Raw genomic sequence first — 22,371 nt, 5'->3', positions numbered from 1 at the left:
CCCGAAACGTCAACTTTCCTGTTCCTCTGATGCTGCCTGGCCTGCTGTGTTCCTCCAGCTCCACACTGTGCTGTCTCTTGCACCTTCATTTCTTTGCTTGATATCACTATTTCACCGATAGAATTCTATCTTTGTCTTTAGTAAGATCTCGGCCATTATAGCAGGAACCATGTCTTTGAAATATTAGCAATTTTGGTATGGAGGAAGAATGGCATAACATGAGCTTTGATGTGAGAAAGAGTGCCGGGGGATCCGTTCTTGATGGCTTCTCACGTGATCCAAACTGACTGCTGTTTTAAAAGACAATGATGAAGGCATTTTGGTACATGATCTGGAACCAAGTGAAGTGAACAGATCATGATATTAGTACCTAATGCTGATTTGGTATCTAGCACTTTATTTTTGACCACCTCGATCCCAATAGCCCCCTTTCCTAAATATGGAATATAACGTATATTCAGCTGCAAGAGGGTCCTCTCCCATCCCAACATCAATGTTGTATAAAGGCATACCATTCAACTTTGCAGAGATAGAAGCAGTACTTAATTTTTGAGTGCAGCTCTTTCAGTTAGAAGGCAAATTAGGGCTATATGGTGTTTTACATATGGTATCACTTGTGTCTTGTACAGTTTTAGGAAAAAGCCCCTGTTTTTAAACATTGTTCTGTTTGAAATAAAGGCAAACATTCAATTTGTCTTCCCTATTGTCTGCTGAACATGCGTGCTAGTTTTTTGTAATTTATGTACGAGGACTTCCAAAGCTTCTGTACTGCATCATTCCGCAAGCTTTATTCATTGAATTAATATGCAGCTCCTTAATTCTTGTTGTCATAGTGCAAAACCTCACATTTTCCCACATTATCTTCTACCTGTCTGGTTATAGCCCACTCATTTAACCTGTCTTTACCTCTCTATGGAACCTTTGTGTCATCCTCATCACAGAGCTTCTCACCCATTTTTTTGTACATCTATAAACTTAGTAATAGTCATTTGCTTCCCTATTGAAGTTTATTAATATATGCTGTAAATAATAGTGACCCCAGTACTGTTCACTGTGGAACTTTACTAGTTTCAGATTACCACCCTGAAAATGCCCCACTTTTCCTAACTCTCCACCTTGTATTCGTTAACCAATCCTCTATCCATGCTAATATACCATCCCAAAGACCATGGGTCTTATCTTTTTAAGTAGCCTGGTATGGTACCTTATAAAATGCCTTTCAAAATCCAAATATATTACACTTACTGGTTTTTCTTTATCTTTCTGCTTGTCACCTCCTCAAAGAATTCTAATAAATCTTTCAAGCATAATTTTCCCTTCATAAAGTCATGTTGACTCTGCTTCATTATGTATGTATAAATGCTCCCCTATTACATGTTGCATAATAGACATGAACATTTCCCCACAGTTATTTCAGAACCAAGTTTCTTGCTCTCAAACTGAGTTCGACATTCTGCCACATAGAATCATAGAATCATGGAATTCCTACAACACAGAACTACAGTCACAGTTTCATTAGCAACATTTTACTCCAGGATCATTTAGTAAACCTGCCTCATTTCATATTGGTAGATCAAAAATAGCCCAAACCCTGGTTGGATTTCAACATAATATTGTTCTAAGAATTGGTCCCAAATGCGCTCTTGTGGCTATTTGATTTTCCCAATCTATATGAAGATTAAAATCATGATTAATGTAGTGTCTTTTTTTTACATGCAATCATTATCTGTTGATTATTCTCTGTTCTACAGTATAGCCGCTGTTAGGGAGCCTATTGCCTACTTTCCACCTTATTTCTTACCTCCACACATATGGATTCAATAGCTTCTGATCCAAATTTATTGTTTATTATCATACTTATTCCATCTGGTCCTAACAAAGCAATATCAGCACCCAATTCCTACTTAAGTCGCATACTCCTGAATATTTTGTTTCCAGCTTCAAACTCATGTAACCATGTCTCTGTAATATCTATAAGATCATTGCCAATATCTCTGTTTATGCCATTAATTAATTTACCTTATTCTAAATACCACATGCACTTAAGCTTTGTGTTTTATTAGTTTTTGCTCCATTTCATCCAACTAGCTACGCTTTTTCAATGTTTGTACACTCTGTCTTTTCCTGTCCTATTCTGGGTATCATTACCTCAATGAATGTTCTGCAATGTTGCCATATCTTTTTGCTTTGTGAGCTTACGTATTCCCAAGTACTGCCCTTAGTCTGGCTACACACTCAGATGAACTGTCACCGTTGTCAGTATTCGGAGCTAATGAATGGTTGGCAAGCAGAATGCATTGTCAGGACTCCTGTACCACCTGCCTGATTCTTTTTGAAGCCTGTTGCTCACCCATACCCACTCTCCCTGCATACGCTAACTGCATAGTGACCACATGCTAACTACATGGCTCAGCCTCAGGAATACCCCAGAGTGACATTAGGTGCTGTACAAGTTCCAGAACATGAAGCTGGAGGAAAAGGGCAGATGTGTGGGAAATTTAAGACTTGTACAGTGGTGATGTTTGAGGATTTCAATTACCCATATATTGATCAGGATGGTACCAGTGTAAAGAACAAGGAGGAGTAAATAACTGATATGCATGTTGTAAAAGTTAAAGTTCTAAATTAGAGTAAGGCATAAACCAGGAACTTTCAAATGTTGATTGCAGTAGACTATTCACACATAAAGGGACAACTGCCAAACGGGAGGCTTTCAAAATTGAGATAATGAGAGTTCAAAGGTAGTATGTTCCTGTGAGAGTGAAGGGCAAAGTTGGTAGGAGGTAGGGAACAATGGATGAATAAAGATATTGAGGCTCTGCTGAAGAATAAGAGGGAGTTTTGTGTCAAGTACAGGCAACTGGGATCAAGTGATCTCTTGATCATTCTTAAGGGGGAAATGAGGAGGACATAAGAAGGATATGAGATAGCCTTGGCAGATAAGGTTAAGCATAATCAAAAGAGATTCTTCAAATAGGTTAAGAGCAAAAGAGCAACTGGGAGAGGAATAGGGCCCTTTAAAGATTAATGAGGTCCTCTCTGTGTGGAACCACACGAGATGGGAAAGATACTAAACAAATATTTTGCATCAGTATTTGCGGTGGAGAAAAACATGGAAACTAGAAAACTTGTACAAATAAACGTTGATGTCTTGGAAACAATCCACGTTACAGACCAGGAAGTGCTGGAGGTCTTAATAAAACATAAAGGTGAATAAATCTCTGGGACTTGATCAAGTGTATCACATTGTGGGAAACTAGGGAAGAAATTCTGGGGCCCCTAGTAGTGATATTTGTATCATCAACAGCCATGGGTAAGGTGCAGGAGAACTGGAGGGTGGCTAGTGTTGTGACTTTATTTAAGAAAAGTCTATAAAGAGAAACCTGGGAATGAATGACCTGTGAGCTCGACATCAGTAGTGGGTAAGTTGTTGGAGGGGATTTTAAGAGACAGGAGTTACATGCATTTGGAGAGGCAAGGGATAGTCAACATGGCTTTGTGTGTAGAAAATTGTATCTCCCAAACCTGATTGAGTTTTTTGACAATCTGACCAAAAATATAGATGAGGAAAGAGCAGTTGTCTACTTGGACTTTAGTAAAACCTTTGACAAGGTTCTGTATGGTAGACTGGTTAGTAAAGTTAGATCACATGGGATTCAGGGAGAACTTGCCAATTGGATACAAAATTGACTTGATGGCAGGAGACAGAGGGTGGTGGTGGAGCTTTGTTGTTTAGACTGGAGGCCTGTGACCAGTAGTACTCTGCAGGGATCTGTGCTGGGTTCATTGTGGTTTGTCATTTATAAATGATTCGGTTGAGAATTTAGGAAGCATGGTTAGTAAGTTTGCAGATGACACCAAAATTGGTGGTATAAAGGACAGTGAAGAAGGTTATTTAAGATTACAAAAGGGAATTTGATCAATTGGACCAGTGGGTCAAAGGGTGGCAGATACTGTTTAATTTGGATAAATGCGAGGTGTTGCATTTTGTTAAGATGAACAAGGGTGGGACTTGTACAGTTAATGGTAAGGCCCTAGGGAGTGTTGTCAAACAGAGAGAACTAGGGATTCAGGTACATAGTTCTTTGCAAGGTACATCACAGTTAGTCAGGGTGTTTAAGAAGGTGTTTAGCACACTTGCCTTTGTTTCTCAGATCATTGATTATAGGAGTCGGGGTATCATGTTATGATTGTACAGGATGTTACATTTCTGATTGCCTTGCTACAGGAAGGATATTATTAAATTGAAGAGGGTGCAGAAAAGATTTACCAGGATGTTGCCAGAACTAGAAGGTTTGAATTATAAGGAGAAGCTGGATAGGCTGGGACTTTTTTCACTGGAACATAAGAGGTTGAGGGGTAACCTCAGAGAAGTTTACAAAATTATGAGGGTCATAGATTAGGTGAATAGCAAAGATCTTTTCTTTAGGGTGGTGGAATTCAAGACTGGAGGGCATATTTTTAAGGTGAGAGGAGAAAGATTTAAAAAGGACTGAAGGGCAACTTTTTCACATAAACAGTGGTTTATACAAGGAATGCATTTCCAGAGGAAGTGGTAGATGCAGGTACAGTTACAACATTTAAAATACATTTGGACAGGTAAATGAATAGCAAAAGTTAAGAGGGATATGGGACAAATGCAGGCAAATGAGACTGGTTTAGTTTGGGAAACTTGGTCAGTATGGATGAGTTGGACTAAAGGGTCTGTTTCCATGCTGTATGAAGTCTACGACTCTATAAGAAGGGCAAAATGCTTCAAGCACATGCTAGGTACATTTTAGCAATGGTGAAAAGGTAGGGCAGCTAATACTAGGTCTCCTTGTTTGATCCATTTCAGGTAAATGGGACTGACCCAATTGCTCCATAAGGAGCTGGCATGGCCAAACAACCTCTTCCTGAACTGCAAAAAACTCCATTGAGATTCTTAAGACTGCAAAGCACTTTTATTCATTATCAAGCTTTCAAGTTGTAAGTTGCTGGATGTACTAATAACATGGAAACAAAAGCTACAATTTCTCTGCACAGAAAATCAGTTTGTGCAAGCATACATAACCTGAATTATGTACAACATCCATCAAATTGCTGACACTATCGATACCCTATCAGGATTTTAAATCTGCCATTTAATATTTTTTTGCTGTCCCCATCATTTTCTTCTCGTCTGTTACAAAGCTTATCAGATCATTAAATGTTACCACGCCATGCACCACTTCTCTCTTTCCACATTCGCCACTGCCAGTACCTGAAACATAAACAAAAAAACTCAAATGTCGTTCAGATCTTCAATGATGTAGATATCAATAACACTATTCTGAAGCTCTGTATCTTAGGAAGACGAGAGGAGGAGGTTATTTAACCCTTCAAACTGTTTCATTATTCAATGAGATCAAAGCTGTTTTGTGACCTAATTCCATATGCCCTCCTTTGCCTCATAACTTTTGCTAACAAAAATCTATCAATCTCAGGTTTTAAATTAGCAATCAATAAATCTAGTATCAATTGCATGAGTGCGCGAGTGACAAAATTCTATCAATCCTTTTGCATAGAAATATTTACTAATTTCATTCGTGAAAGTCTAGCTCTGATTTTTAGACTGTTTTCCTGGCATCCCTAATTAGTAGTAGTACTTCGCTCCTATTCACCCTTTCTGTCCCCATAATATTGCAGGTTAGATTCAGTCCTATTGCAATAGCATCCACCTGATGGAACCAGAAGCTCTGTTTAAAATGGTGTGATGTGTCAATAAAGCTGCCTTTATCCTGGGTAGCATTAAATTTGTTAAGTGTTGTTAAATCACCACTCATTCAGGGAAGTAGTGACTCTTTGATGCCATACAGGCCAAAGCAGTCCTCACGGACTGACATCCTAACCACAACCTTCAACATTCACTCCCTTTACCAGCTACGCACAGTGCCTGCACTATAAGCACTCCATAAGATGCACTGCAGTATCTCATTAAGGCTCTCTCAAAGGCACCTTCAAATTCAGAGCCTTTACTACTTAGGCAGCCAAGGGCAGCAGACGTATTAGAATACCACCACCACAACTTCCACTTTGAGTTTCCTAATCATCCTTCATTACCACTGGGTCAAAATCCTGGAATTCCCTTCCTAAAAGCACTATTCCGACTCCATATAGATATTAGCAGTTTAAGATGCCAGCTCATTACTACCCTCTCCAGGGCAATTAAGGATGGTCAATAAAAGCTGCATTAACCACCAATGTCTAAATCACATCAATTTTTTAAAGCTGCTTAAGTGAAAATCAATTATACATTAGTAAAATAAAAATTTATTGAGTTTAAAAGATGCCTCTTTTTGGGAATTAATTTCACCCTTTTCTAACAGTACAATATTAGCTCATTGTTTGATTATAGTTCAGCCATTTAGAGTTTCCACTCGAGTCATAATGAAGCCACTGAGGGATTTGGGTCCCACTGTGATTTATTGTGCCTGTTACCTCTGGGGTCAGGATTTAAATCTATTCTAAAGTGTTGACATTGAAACTCCCTCTCTCACTCTCTCCTAGCTGTAATATTATCAACAATAATGAGTTTTGGTAGACTTAACAAGTTACAAATTGACATGAATTCAGACCATAGGACTGTATATGAACCTGCGATAAATGAATTCATCTCACTTAATAATAAACTTGGAGTATGAAAAACAGACATGGAAGAAGAAACAAAAACAGAAATTGCTGCAGAAACTCAGTAGGTTTGGCACCATCTGTGGAGAGAAAGCAAAGTCAGTGCTTCAGATCCAGTGACCCTTCATCAGATCAGTTCTGAAAGATTAATGAACCTGAAATGTTGATTTAGCTTCCTTTCCACAGATGCTGCCAGACCTGCTGTGTTTCTCCAGCAGTTTCTGTTTTGCTTTCAGATTTCCAGCATCTGCACTTCTTGGTATTATTTTCAAGATGAAAGTAGGCCACTCTGAAAATATTCATCTATTAGTCATGAACAAGAATTGCGGAATGTTTGTAGTTAATGGAGTGATGACAGGGTCACTGGGGGGGGTTAGGGGTTCAGTTCAACGTTCCCTTTAAGTTGGGCAGCTAAATGGTCACACAGCCACACTGAGGTCCCATGCTCGGCGATCAACATAACTGGTGAGCCAACATTTTGATGTTAGTTTCAAGAAGTTACTGTTGTGCACAAACCTTTGACCTCCATCCATTAATTTTTTTTAAAAATGGAGTTCTAGCGTTATCCGGGCGTTAGAACAAGTTTTTAATTTGCTAATTTATTGTGGGTAAGTATGAAGCTTCATTGTCTTGGAACCTTCAGAATTCTCCAACTTTAAGGGTCTTTTTTTTGGAGAGTTCCAGATATAGGAGAAATACCCATTGGAATTTTGAAATTCTACTGGACTCAGCTCAATCAGGAGTTCTGCATAGTCTCAAATCACAATACCACTATTCTGCTCCAATGTCTACTTGGCCAGCAGAATCTCTGAGCCAATGTAAAATAAATGTAAATGGACCCTGTCGATTTTCCATTGTATTATAATGGTTTCCCTTCTTCATTCAAATTAGCCTGTGTGAATCTCAACATTTTAAGCAACAACACAGGGTGCTGGAGTTCACTGGCACACTAAGCCTTTGTCTGGAAAAAGAAAGATGAACTTCTGGAAAGTCACTTGATGCAGGGATTCATTTTGTATGTTTTTTAAATCTGCAAGAAGAAATCAGTAATTTTGCAGATGATACAAAAATTGGTGGGGTGATAAACCATGGGAGGACAACGCTCAGATTACAGAAGGATATAGACAGGTTGGTCAGGAGGGCTGATCAGTGTCAAACAGAATTCATTCTAGATAAATGTGAGGTGATGCACTTGAAAAACAAGGCAAATGAATACATCATGTGCGGTAGGGTCTGGGAAGCACTGAGGATGGGAGAGACCTTGATGCGCATATCCACCAGTCCCTTAAGGTATCAGGGCAGATGGATAAAGTGATTAAGAAGACGCATGATATATTTGTCTTTATTAGAGGAGGCATAAAGTTTAAGAGTTGGGAGGTTATGTTGAAATTGTATAAAATGTCAGTTAGGCCACGGTTAGAACCTTGTACTAAGTTCTCGAATCCATATCAAAGGAAGGATATGATAGATGTAAGAGGATGCAGAGGAGACTTACCAGGATGCTACCTGGGCTGGAGAGTTTCAGTTATGAATAGAAATCGGATAGACTGGGGTTGTTTTCCTTGGAGCAGAGGAGATTGACACCAGACATGACCCAGTTGTATAAAATTATGAGGAACACAAACAAACAGAGTAGACAGGAAAAACCTTTTATTCCTTTTGGAAGGATCAATGAGTGGGGCATTGATTTAAGGGAGGGGCAGGAGGTTTAGAGGAGATGTGAGGAACATTATTTTTCATCCAGAGAGTGCTGGAACTTTGGAACTCACTGTATGTAAGGTGGTAGAGGCAGAAAACCTGATAACATTGAAGTAGTATTTAAATGTGCACTTGTGATGACAATGCAACCAAGGTTATAGTTAAGTGCTAGAAAATGGGTTTAGAGTAGTTGGACAGTTGTTTAGACTAATGTAGACATGATGAGCCGAAGGGCTTTTCTCTGTGCTGTCGACCTCTATGACTCAATATACACTCAGGTTACCAAATGCAAGCAATCAAGCAGCAAAATTTGGAATTTCAACTACAAAAAAATCTTAGAGCCTACTGAAAATACTTCATTTTACAGATCTACACTTCAACGCCATCTATAAGTTTATTCCAGGCTAAGACAGATTTTTAATCAGGAAAGGAAACAAAGGTTATAGGAAAAGACAGGAAATTGTAGTTGAGAATTCTTAGATTAACCATGATGTAATTGAATGGTGAAGCAAACTCGTTTGGTTGAATGGCCTACTTCTGCTTCCACATCTCATGATCTTATGGACCTTATCAAAACATCCAGTTATTTGGGAACTTGACAGGATTGATACCGTAAGGTCATTTCGCCTTGTGAGAGTTAGAGGACATAATCACAGAATAAGGGGTCACATATTTAAGACAGAAATGAGGGGGAATTTCTTCTCTCAGAGGGCATTGAAACTTGGAAATCCTTACTGCAGGGGGCTGTCAGAGTTAAGTATCTTCAAAGCTGAGAGAGATGTATTTTTATTCAGCAATTGAATCAAGGATTATAGGGAAAAGACAGGAATGTGGAGTTGAGGATCTTCAACTCAGGCACAATCTCATTGGATGGTGAAGCAGACTCAATGGGCTGCATGGTCTACTTCTGCTCCTATATCTTATCATTATATTGGTGAAATTACAAGTATGCTGTGAAAAAGATTGAGATAATCATTAGCTCTAACAGTATTTTACCTTCATCTGTATCTATTCTTTGTGTGTGAGACCATAGTGAAAGACAAGGGAGTGAAATGTTGCTTTATTTTCAGAGTAAGCTCTGAGAATAAATAACCTTCTCTGTTTTTAAACTCACAAAAGCTTGATGTTGAAATTATAATTTGAGATCTCTACACTCTTGAGGATATGTAAATGTACACCTCTTATATATAAACATATCAACCATGGACAAAATGGGGAACACAAGTTTGCTCCAAAACATTAATTTAACCTAGATGAATTAAAAATACTGATTCCCATTCACAATCCTCTAACTTTAAGACACTGGAGAGGAAAAATGTAGCATGACTCATGAGATAAAAACCAGGACTAAAAGAAAACCTTCAGCAGATTTGCAATAAATTAAGAGGTTCTCGGAGAGTAAACATTTGTTTGCCTGTTAAAAAGTTCATAACACTAAAGTTATGAAATGAAACCTATTTTGTTTGAGTTAGAATTGTTTTCCCTTTCATACAAGAAATTATTCTTGGTCAGGAGTGTGTTCTGGATCAACCTGTAGATATCTGCATATTATCTTGAGTAATGTGAGGACAGCTCTTATTCACTGATGAATCTAACAGGGAAAAATACATTCACATGAGCTAAGGAAATCCTGAAATTTCATTTTCACATGAGGTTATAGCCTAATGTCTGATCATCAAGATGGGAAATCAGTATTGGTATTGTAGCTGTTAGTTCACTGAATTTAAATGCATTGTAATTTGTAAATCATATTTTGATGTCCAGTAAAACAGACAACTATTATTATCAACGTAGACATTAACGGTTCGAACCTGTCTACTCATTCACGGCCATAGGTAACAGTGAGCACTTTTAGGTGGTATGCAATTGCTGCACTCTGCATTCTATTCATACTGGCACATTTCAAAAATCTATCACCTGTAGAAAAGCAAAAGCGAGTAAGTTTTGAAATTTGTCTAATATTTCTGCATAGACATGGGTTTCTTCCTGATGCAGACCCGCTGTATAATCTCAATAACGAATGGAATAATGACACATCACTTTACCTTGATATGAATTTCATAAATCTTGTGACCTTCAGTCACATTTACTCTGCATTTGTTTCCATGGCTGCATTTATGACCAGCTCAGTCAAACCAGCTTTGACTTACTGTGAACTTGTTCTTGAACAATTAAGGCAAAGTGATTCAGTGTCAAAATCTGCAAGATTTTCCCAAGAGTGTCACTTAACTTCACCTAGTAAAGAAAATAAATAGTTAAACAAGAGCAATGCATGAATACTTTTCATTAAACTTTTGATTTTGTTACAATTCACAATATTGTCAGCAAACTTTATCATGCTTAAAATGACAAAAACCTATTCCCACAAGTGATATTTTTCTGTCGATGAGAGAATTGGTTGATTAAACCAGTAATTTAAACCTTTGAGTAAGAAACATTAATAATAAATACTCCTCACAAATATTTCTCTGCCTACACATGTACATCAAGATGTATTAGCTGATTGAGTTGTAAGGAAATCTAAGAGGCCAGAAGTTCTCAGCTTTCCTTAGGTAGAATCTGTTTGAGCATATCAATGAAAATAAACACATCTGAAAAAGCAAAGGTTATGTTCTGCGTTGCTAAAGGAAAAAACACAAAATAAAAATCACCAAAGCATCTCCTCAACATGAATTTGTTCAGACATTAGGGCGACAAGTTTCACTTCAGATTATTTTACAATTTTGTTTGTGCAGAACATGAGTATTACTGAACAGTCACATTTTGTCAAAATGTTTCATCTACACCCATCAGGATTGTCCACGAGAGTATCAATTCAAAGGGAAAAGCAACAATTTTACAGTATGAGAGGAGGGTGCTGATTGATTGGAAAACGGATTCTGATTGGTAGAGGCATTGTCAGTGAAAATGCATTCATTAATACCAATTGACAGTTAACTGGAAGGCTTTGTTTAAATTTGAAACCAGGCAGGTTAACGCTGATTGTTCAGGGAATTGCTCTGAGAAATGAATCAATGAATGGCTGTCACATAGTTTACTGAAACAGGTTCAGTGCATGTCCATGTTCTTTCTGTCTGCAAAGACCTATGTACTCTAATGTGCCACTTCCGGTAATTGGACACTATTTCTAAAGTGTGCCTTATATAATGTTGTTCCTGAACCACACCTCGAATACTGCAGTAATAAAGATATTTAAATATCAGCAATAATTTTATTACTGTAATGTAAGGTTAGAGACTTAAATCACAGTGTAACCATTGAGAGTCTATCACAAGAAAAGACAATAAATACAACAAATATTTCAAACTGATGGGAGGAAAAGAGCAGAATAATTTTTCCAAAGCACTGTTTATTCCCCTTGCTGTTAAAATAGGAGCAATTATAGGAACCAGGGAGCCAGGGACATGACAAATGCATGCACTTGTAACATAAATTATTCACAGAAGTTTAAAAATCAGAGCTGTGTTGACATTAAAACACTATGTTCACATTTCTATTTTAGAATCCCTAAATCATGCACAGACACAGACTGTGGGGTCAGATACAATTTTGTTCAAATTATCTGGAATTTTGCTTCGAAAGCAAGCAGCTCTGGTTTTGGTTTGGAACTAGACTGCAGTTCAGTGTTTGCAAAGGAAAATGACATAATGTTGACTAGGCTAGTATAACAAGCAACAAAATATGTTTTCATTCACTGTGTGGTATGCAGGTGAGGCTTGAGAACAGGTTGGAATTTATGAAGGGAAAAGAAACTGGAAGATTTATAGACCTCACACCATAAAGGAAGACTTCACAAAATTTTGTGGCAGGAAGTAGTTTAGCTTGGAAGTAGTCTCTTGTTCAGTCAACTTGGGACAGGCAGAGAAAGCATTTGTCAGAAATTAGGAATCAGTTGCGGAATTGTATAGAAGCTATTGGAACATAACAATCAGAGATGGGCAATAAATGCTATCCTAGACATCGATGCCCATGTCCAGTGAATGAATGAGAAAAATGTAATAGTGCTTGCATTGTTTAACTCTTACATGTAATAAAGTTTTGTTTTGACATTCTGCCAATTTATTACCTAATGTTTGGATTGCTGTTCATACAATCCCTAACAAGATATTTAACAGGACTGTAACTAGATCCAAGGTCAGATTCAATTGTCATTCAAACAATCACATTTCAATGAAGAACTTATTCATACAGTGCAGAACAGGATCTTTGAGCCATCGAGTCTGCACCAACATAACTACCACTAAAAGTGAGCTGATCCCAATTTCCTGCACTGTCCCATATCCTTAACTGTTATGATATTTGAAGTGCTCATCCAAATATATTTTAAAGGTTTTAAGATTTCCAGCCTCCACTACATTCCCAGGCAGTGCATTCCAGATTCCCACCACACGCTGAGTGAAAATGTTTTTTCCTAAATCCTCTGAATCTCCTGCCCCTTACCCTAAAACTATGCCCTCTTAAATAGATGTTATCTTAATATTCAAAGAAAGAAACGTCACAATTGTTGCAAATCGAATCCTAATTTTATTTTCTAATCACATTTAATTAAATAAAACAGTATTAAATATCATTAAAACAGTAGTTAATTATTTCAAAAGATACTTACGTTTCCTAACGTTTTCTGTTATATTTTCTGTATAAAAACTCACCTCGCGCAGCAGCGACCTTCTTGCTTTCAGTGGCGGGAGTTGGTGAGGACACGAGCCAGGGTGCCGTCAAGATTGTCAGGCTTTTTTCTGTATAAAAACTTACCTCGTGGGAAGGTGGACCTGTACAGTAAGGACGGGTTGTAATTGAACTGGAAGGGCACAAATATCCTGGGAGGGATGTTTGCTTGAGCTATACGGGATGGTTTAAACTAGATTGGCAAGGAGTGGGGAACTGCATTTGTAATTCAGAGGATGAGGTATTCAGCCTTCCAACAGACACAACAGGGAGTGAGGTTGTTAATAAAGAAATGAGGTCGATGGAGCGAAATTGTGGACACAGGCATGGTTTGAAGTGTGTATATTTCAATGCTAGAAGTATCAGAAATAAGGCGGATGAACTTACAGCATGGGTCAGTACTTGGAACTACGATGTTGTGGCCTTTACAGAAACTTGGGTAACTCAGGAACAGGAATGGTTGTTGGAAGTTCCGGGATTTAGATGCTTTAAAAGAAACAGGGAGGGTGGTAAAAGAGGCGGCAGACTGGCATTGCTAGTCAGGGCAAGTATAGCAGCTACTGAAAAGCAGTTTGAGAATGATATGTCTGCAGAGTCAGTTTGGGTTGAGGTCAGGAACAAGAAAGGAGCAGTCACTTTGTTGGGTTTTTTTTAAACAGACCCCCTAATAGTTGCAGAGAAGTGGAGGAGCGGATTGGGAGGCAGATACTGGAAAGGTGCAGAAGTCACAGAGTTGTAGTCATGGGTGACTTCAACTTTCCAAATATTGATTGGAAACATTTTAGTTCTAATAGTTTAGACAGAGCGGATTTTGTCCAGTGTATTCAGGAAGGATTCCTGACACAGTATGTAGATAGACCAACACGAGGAGAGGCCACTTTGGATTTGGTGCTTGGCAATGAACCGGGCCAAGTGTTAGACCTGTTGGTAGGATAGCATTTTGGCGGTCCCGATCATAACTCTGCTACTTTTACAATAGTCATGGAAAAGGATAGGTACATACAGCAGGGTAAAGTTTATAATTGGGGGAAGGGTAATTATAATTCTGGACAAGAATTGGGTAACATAAAATGGGAACAGATGCTGTCAGGGAAGAGCACTATAGAAATCTGGAGATTGTTTAAGGAATGCATACTGCGTGTGCTCGATATGTTTGTCCCTAGCAGGCAGGGAAGATGCGGTCGAGTGAGGGAGCCTTGGTTCTCGAGAGAGGTTGAACGATTAAGAGGAAGAAGGATGCTTATTTAAGGTTTGGGAAACAAGGATCAGAAAAGACTCTAGAGGGATACAAGTTAGCCAGGAAGGAGTTGAAGAAAGGGCTTGGGAGAGCTATAAGGGGGCATGAGAAAACCTTGGCAGATAGGATCAAGGGAAACTCCAAGGATTTTTACACGTACGTGAGGAATAAGAGAATGACCAGAGAAAGGGTAGGGCAGATCAAGGATTATAAAGGGAATTTGTGCATGGAGCCTAAAGAGATAGGAGAGATCCTTAATGAACACTTTTCTTCGGTATTCACAACTGAGAGGGACCTAGTTGTAGGGGAGGACAGTGTGAAACAGGCTGGTAGGCTACAAGAGGTCGACGTTAGTAAGGAGGATGTACTAGAAATTATGGGGAACTTGAAGATAGATAAATCCCCCGGGCCTGATGGGATTTATCCAAGGATTCTATGGAAAGTGAGGGAAGAGATTGCAGGGCCTTTGGCGATGATCTTTTCATCCTCACTGTCCACGGGTATAGTACCGGAAGATTGGAGAGTGGCAAACGTCATTCCCTTGTTCACAAAAGGGAATAGGGATAACCCCGAAAATTACAGGCCAGTTAGTCTTACTTCAGTGGTGGGCAAATTATTGGAAAGGGCTCTAAGAGATTGGATTTATGATCACTTGGATAGGTACAATTTGATTCGTGATAGTCAGCATGGATTTGTGAGGGGTAGATCATGCCTCACAAACCTTATTGAATTCTTTGAAGAGGTGACCAAACACGTGGATGAAGGTGGAGTAGTGGATGTGGTATACATGGATTTAAGTAAGGCGTTTGATAAGGTTCCCCACGTTAGGCTCATGCAGAAGGTAAGGAGGCATGGGATAAGGGGAAATGTGGCAGATTGGATTCAGAATTTGCTGACTCTTAGAAGACAAAGGATGGTAGTGGACGGAAAATATTCAACATGGTGCTCAGTTATGAGTGGTGTACAACAAGGATCTGTTCTGGGTCCTCTTTTATTTGTGATTTTTCTATATGATTTGGATGTAGGAGTGGAAGGGTGGATTAGTAAGCTCGCGGACGATACGCAGGTGGGTCAAGTTGTGGATAGTGCAGAGGGCTGTTCTAGGTTGCAAAGGGACATTAATAGGATGCAGAGCTGGGCTGAGAAGTGGCAGATGGAGTTTAACCCTGAAAAGTGTGAGGTGATTCATTTTGGAAGGACAGAATTGAAAGCAGAATACAAGGGTAACGGAAAGATTCTTGGCAGTGTGGAGGAGCAGCGGGATCTTGGGTTCATGTCCACAGTTCCCTGAAAGCTGCCACCCAGGTGAATAGAGTTGTTAAGAAGGCGTATGGTGTGTTAGCTTTCATTAATAGAGGGATTGAGTTCAAGAGCCGTGAAGTTATGCTCCAGCAATACAAAAGCCTGGTTTGGCCACATCTGGAGGATTGTGTCCAGTTCTGGTCGCCTCATTACAGGAAAGATGTGGAAGCATTGGAAAAGGTGCAGAGGAGATTTACCAGGATGTTGCCTGGAATGGAGGGAATGTCTTACGAGGAAAGGTTGAAAGGGCTAGGGCTTTTCTTTTTAGAACGACGAAGGATGAAAGGTGACTTGATGGAGGTGACTTGATAGAGGTGTACAAAATGATCAGAGGTATAGATAGAGTGGACAGCCAGCAATTTTTTCCTAGGGTGGAGGTAGATATTGGGGAGACGTCAGAGATAGGTTCTTTACTCAGAGAATGGTAGGGGCGTGGAATGCATTGCTGGAGAGGATAGTGGAGTCAGCCTCATTAGGGGCATTTAAGCGGCTATTACATAGGCATATGGATGTTAGTATAAGGTAGGGGTGGAGGTTAGATAGACCTTAGGTTTAGGGTAAAAGTTTGGCACAACATCGTGGGCCGAAGGCCCTATACTGTGCTGTACTGTTCTGTGTTCTATATGATTAGGTTAAAGCACCAAAATGAAAACTTCACAAAGTGCATTGCTGGCTTAAAAGGAGAATCCCTTACCTTTTGGAACTGCTGGTAAATGGCTTTAGACACCAGATCAGTGAGCTGCAGTTTTCCTTCATGAACTAAAGACATAATATTTCCTAGGGTGACCAAACCCAGAACTGTCCTGCAAACAAATTCATAAAACAGTAGTTATCCATTGCATGTCTGTTAACATATTAATGATAATATTTAGCTGTCAGAAAAACCTTTATATTTCAGAACTAATCTAGCCATGTGAACTCACATTGAGTATTTAAGGTGATTTGCAACCAGCTGCTACATGGTCCTGTGATTGGAAATAGAACACTGGAATTGGCAAACACTTGGGTGTACCTGGCATTTTCACAATCAACCAATTTAACATTTCATAACAGTGTTATATTGAATGCACAGGCAAATCATATGAGCTTCATACAGTGTTTCCATCAACTTCAGGTCAATTGCTTCTATTTAGAGTAAAGTTGGATCACATGGGATTCAGCGAGAGCTTACCAACTGGATACACAATTGGCTTGATGGTAGGAGACAGATAGTTTTGGTGGAGAGTTGTTTTCCAGACTAGAGGCCTGTGACCAGAGGTGTTTTGCAGGGATCAGTGCAGGGTCCACTGTTGTTCATCATTTATATAAACAATTTGGATGAGAATATAGGAAGCATGGTTAGTAAGTTTGCAGATGACACCAAAGTTTGTGGTATAGTGGAAGTGAAGAAGTTTATCTGAGAGTACAAAGGAATCTTGCTTAACTGGGCCAATAGCTAAGGAGTGGCAGATTGAGTTTAATTTAGATAAAGGTGAGGTGTTGCAATTTGGTAAAATGAACAAGAGCAGGACTAATACAGTTAGTGGTAGGGCCCTGGGGGGAACTGCAAAAAAACAGACCTAGGCGTTCAGATGCATAGTTTTTTGAGAGTTGGGTCACAGGTAGACAGGTTAGTAAAGAATTTAGCATGCTTGGCTCAGACCATTGCAATGCATCACTGCTAAATCAACAGATTCTTTTTGGAATTTGATTGTTCAATTAGTTTAATTCTGAACCAATAGTAAATGATATTTAAGGTTAGGATCAGTCTGCATAAATTGAAAGGTGGCTCAAATGACTTATGAATCATGTTGCATGCTCAGAGCAGTCATTTTTATCGACAGGTTCTATTTGAATAAGAATATGAAAATTCTTGACTTTCAGCAAGATTCAGCCATGTTGTAGTTTTGGATGGTAATACTGAACTGAATGGTAGATTTTATTCCATGAATTCAATATTTACATTGAATATCCTTTAGTTATACATGTTAATATAAAGTTCCCACTATCACCACAAGTTCCTACTTGGAATAATACCCACCCATTGGAGTCAATGACCACTGCATTGTTCATGCTACCCTCTTTGAGAATCTGAATGATGTCCTGGCAACTGGTTGTGGGAAGGACAGTCAAAGTTGGTGGAAGCTTCATCTGACTGATTGGTTCATTCCACCAGCTACAGCAAAAAAAAACAACAAATTAACTCAATTAATAAGAAATTTGAGATGACATACCACAACACTTGGTGCTACTCCAATGGTTATGTTTTTGTATTCCCTTGTTAGTGTTATATATCTTCATGGTGCCCATAAAATAAGGCTTTTAATTGGGTCAGATGATGTTCTCTAAGTTCATAAGAGTGTCTTGAATGTTCACATTTTGAATGTTTTGCAGAAATTGCTAATCCTTTTGTTCTGATTGCCATACCAGTGGTAGAGCACATACATTTGAAAATCTAAGTTGTGTACAACAATTAATGCTACCAATAATTTATTCAGATGGATCTTCAAACTAATTTGGCTATAATCTAAGGTGGAGATGTTGTGTTCTGAAATGCTTACTTATGCCTATTTTGTTTAAAATTACTATCCGAAAAAATGAGACTGATGATCTTTTAATTAACAGTATCTCAGCACTTTGGAGAATTAGTCAGCTAAGTTTGTGTCTGTACCTTTTTTGGTCACATTCCACATGCAGGAACCCTTTCTCTTCCATCCAATCATCACTAAGAAATTTTGACCTATATTAGTGCAAGTTAAAGAACAAATGAAGACAAATACTCAGTTAATTTTCAGAAAGTTGCAATGCTGGATAATTTGTCCACATCTTGTTATTGGTGCACATAGGGTTATAAAGCATGGAAACAGACACTTTGGTCCAACCAGCCCATGTTGACTGTAATCCCAAACTAAACTAGTGCCACCTGCCTGCTCCTGGCCTATATCCCTCCAAACCTTTCCTATCCATGTACTTATCCAAACGTTTTTTTTAAACATTGCAATTGTACCCACATCCATCACTTAAATTTCTCTCCTCTCATCTTAACAATGTGCCTGCTAGTCTCGAAATAATACATGCTAGGGAGAAGACAACTACCATTAATCCTATCTATACCCTTCATTATTTTATAAACTTCTATCAGGTCAGCTGTCAACTTCCTACACTCCAGTGAAAAAGTCCCAGCCTATCCAACCTTTCTTTATAAATCAAACCTTCCATACCTGGCAACATCCTGGTAAATTTCTTCTGAACCCTCACCATCTTATCATAGAATAGTATCAAAAATCTTCCTGAATTTAATTTCTCATGGGAAATTAGTGTCACTTTATCACCACATTCTAGTTAGAATAAAAGAAGAGCAGCATTAAATTCTAATAAAATCCCACATCGCAGGAGAACCAGGGGCTGCAAAGAACAGGAACCAAGGCCTATATACAAAGGGCAGGTATTTTACAAATATGAATGTGTTAGATAATTGCTCAAAGCAGCATTACTTACTAACTTACATGTAATTTCGAACAGAATCCGGGAGAATCACTACACAGCGCTGTCCTTCTTTCAGATCTTTTGCCACTCTTAAAGCTCCACACATGGCACTACCAGAGCTTCCACCTAGAAACAGGCACAATGGAAACAAAAGGTTACTTACAAGTTTGTGTTATTCATACACTGGGCTGGATTTTGCCATCCATCACCAAGTAACAGTCCTTGTCACTGACCTTAAGGAATAGTGCCCATATAGATTTAAAAAGCCTGTGACATGGATTTCCCCTTCCACGATTTAAAAATAAATCTGTCACCCACATATAAACGATTTCTACACATGAGGAACAGTGATGTCATCAAGCGGGACAACTGGTCAATCATATCACAGTATTGACAACGAGTGAAATGTTCCAATTGTTCTTCACATTGTTACAGTTTACAGAAAGTAAAATAAACAATTAAGACATAGGCATAGCATTAATTTAGAAGCTGAAATATTATTAACAAACTTTTTCGATAAAGACACTTTTGAAACCATTGATTTTTTAAAAACCATGTTGGAGAAAATATATATAAATATTAATTTAAATTTTCAGGACTTTTTAAGTTTTTGAGGCTGTTCATCAATAATTATTAACATGGTTTCCCATTGGAAATCCAATTGCACCTCATGAAAAGAGATATAACATTTTCAACAGTTTTGTTTTACAGCAGCAGTAAAAGATTGAAAGGACAAGATCTCATCAGTTCATTGATTTCTAATTGATTGCAGACTGTGGGGATCTCTATAGTGCTCCCTATGGAGAAGCATGCAATCACTAACTGAAACTTCTGAATTTCCCTGTTTAACTGCAGGCTCTAGAGTTGGTGTCAATTTTAAAGAAATAATGAAATTAAATGCTGACAATTTTATCATCATTAAAAATCTGGGTCAATGATTCCAATGAATACTAACAAGATTAAAAATTAAAAATACTGGCACTGTTTTTTAGATATAATCCAATTCTGGATGTACTGAACCTTTTAATGTAAGTTATCAGCAATCAAATTAATCTTGTTTTATATTGCCTATAAAATGATTTTATAGGCTACTTTATTCAGTTACATATCGATAAGAAAAGTAACTTATCTGGAAAGTACCAAATCATGTAATTGTGAACTCAATGGGATAGGCAATCAGGTCAACACATTCCCGTACCAATGCCAATAACAAATTTCTTCCAAAGTTACTAGCTGATGGAGATAAGCCAGACGATCTTTCTCACTTTTCCTTACACATGCTTTTGCTTATTTAATTTATATTGTTTGAATTTGGGCTTGGGCGGGTTACTGTTTTCAAAATTAATAGCAATTTAAAGGTATCATGAAACATGATGCCATCAAATGTCACTTAACCAGTTCCACACGATGAGATTTTAAGTGACGTCAAGAGTGGGATTGCCGGATTTCCTCAATCCTACGTTGAAAATTAAACCAATGCAGACAAGTTTTTCAGAGTCTTTCATCAGGATGAGGCCAGCTGGTCATTCTTGCAAAATATTCAGCATTTTAACATTTGGAATAACTTTTAAAATCTTGGTTTTTCTTTTGTTCAGGAAAATGCCCAGTCCCAAGGATGCCAGATAACAGAGATACAACCTTTACATCTGTCAATGTACAATTGTCTTGGGAGCACCTCTTGCAGTCTGTTTAATTTTATAATAAGAATAGCATCAAACTAAGGATAAATTGTTTGAAGCTCTCTCCCGGCATGTCGATTTATGCAAAGCGGAACTGAAAACCACCTGATAAGTTGTTGCAGATACTTTTGAGGTGGAGAATCAGGATCTAAATTTCAGTAAATAGATAACACACTGGTGATTTAACAGCATCCACAGTTTTACAGATGTACACTAATCAACCTGCTCAGAGATTATTGGACCTCTGGAGCAGGAGGGAATTGAACCTGGGTCTCCTGGTTCAGAGAAATGGTCTCTACAACTGTAGAATCACAAAAATCCCATCACAGGCAAATGCAAAATTTTCTGCAAAACCTGAACAACATTTGTTCAATTACAAAACCAGATGGAATTCTGTTTTGGTGATTAGTTGAATTTTATAATGGCCAGGATTCAAATCCAAAACCACTTCTCTAAATTAATTATTTGGTAACTTATTTCTATCTGTAGGACTGACTTAATCATTCTAAATTGACATTGAACTATGTTCTATTGTTGATGGGACTTAAGCTGTAAAAGAATGGAATCATAAATTGCATCTTTAGGCCTCCCCAAAGGGTTCAACAGATAACCTGTTTCAACATATTCAATGCCTTCTTTGGTGAACCATTTAATTAGTGATGATGATTCCATTATAACAATGTCCATCCGCCTTAAAAGTGTCTGCTATAACTTATCAGAAAGTTTTCTGCTTAGTGTCATATAGATTGAGATAGGAGTGTGTGTAATACATCACAAATACTAAACAAAGCTTGAAAATCATGACTACTGTAAAGGCTCAAGAATCCCTTGTGGCATTGCAAGGCAACTTTATTCTGACAAGATCTTCTTATGAGAAATTGATCATCCAGCCTTCCAGGACCAATTTCAGAACATTCTTATTAAGCGCATTCACCCAGTCTCTAAGTACAAGTAGCAATAAGTTCCACAATTCAATATAACCAATATTTCGGAAAATGTGCTGTTGAAAAGATTCACACTGTGAATCTCATTTCACAAGGATAGAGAAAACATTCATGCAAGTACTATTTGAAACATGGTTTACCACACAGCAATCCTTCTTTTTTGATCAACATCCGAGCCATTGCAAAACTTTCCTCATCATTAGTCTTCAACCATTTGTCAATCACCTGATTGAGAAACAACGTTCTTGTTACAGGGGACAGTACAGTATTAAGCTAAAGAGCAAATGAAAAATTTCTTATCTGTTCAGTCTAATCAGTTCTATAAGAAATTGTCAATTTTCCATAAGAAGCACTTAACTTAAAACAAAGAATATAGTCTTCACTTTATTGTAACTTTAAGGTATATGCTATTATTGAACAGGGTAAGTACTGTATGCAGGTTTCATGGCTACTAAGGTGCAGAAAAAGGCAGCTACTTTCTTAAAGAAAATAACAGCAAAGAAATAATGAACATCATGACATCCCCATACACTTTGTACAAAGTAAAAACAAAGGTTTTAGAAGAAGTTGCCAACTGCCCTATAGGGCACTGTTCATTTTTCAAAACAGGATTAGATATCATCTGTTAGAAGGAGTAGACTTGTTTAGTTAAATAGCCTTTCTTATTCGTATACATTGGACTCTTCCAAATTTTACTACTTCTTAGTTCTCAAATGAGTCATGTTTGCTGCCT

General features: G+C 38.1%; 1 protein-coding gene across 1 annotated transcript in view; it reads right to left on the bottom strand.

Annotated features, from left to right (window-relative positions):
- Positions 1-5,123: 5,123 nt before the first annotated feature.
- LOC109915507 (cystathionine beta-synthase-like) overlaps positions 5,124-22,371 on the bottom strand; it is a 40,142-nt gene continuing 22,894 nt past the window's right edge. Inside the window, exons 10-16 of the mRNA XM_020515139.2 lie at positions 21,779-21,863; positions 19,036-19,141; positions 18,201-18,269; positions 17,571-17,705; positions 16,245-16,353; positions 10,497-10,581; positions 5,124-5,242 (exon numbers count right to left, since the gene is read on the bottom strand). Coding sequence (XP_020370728.2) covers positions 5,124-5,242; positions 10,497-10,581; positions 16,245-16,353; positions 17,571-17,705; positions 18,201-18,269; positions 19,036-19,141; positions 21,779-21,863 — 708 coding nt within the window. The remainder of the gene's footprint in view (positions 5,243-10,496; positions 10,582-16,244; positions 16,354-17,570; positions 17,706-18,200; positions 18,270-19,035; positions 19,142-21,778; positions 21,864-22,371) is intronic.

The sequence above is a fragment of the Rhincodon typus genome, chromosome 32 (assembly GCF_021869965.1).
Source record: "Rhincodon typus isolate 14 chromosome 32, sRhiTyp1.1, whole genome shotgun sequence".
Lineage (NCBI taxonomy): Eukaryota > Metazoa > Chordata > Chondrichthyes > Orectolobiformes > Rhincodontidae > Rhincodon > Rhincodon typus.
Note: the sequence above shows the minus strand (reverse complement) of the source record. Positions and strands in the feature narration are given on the sequence as shown.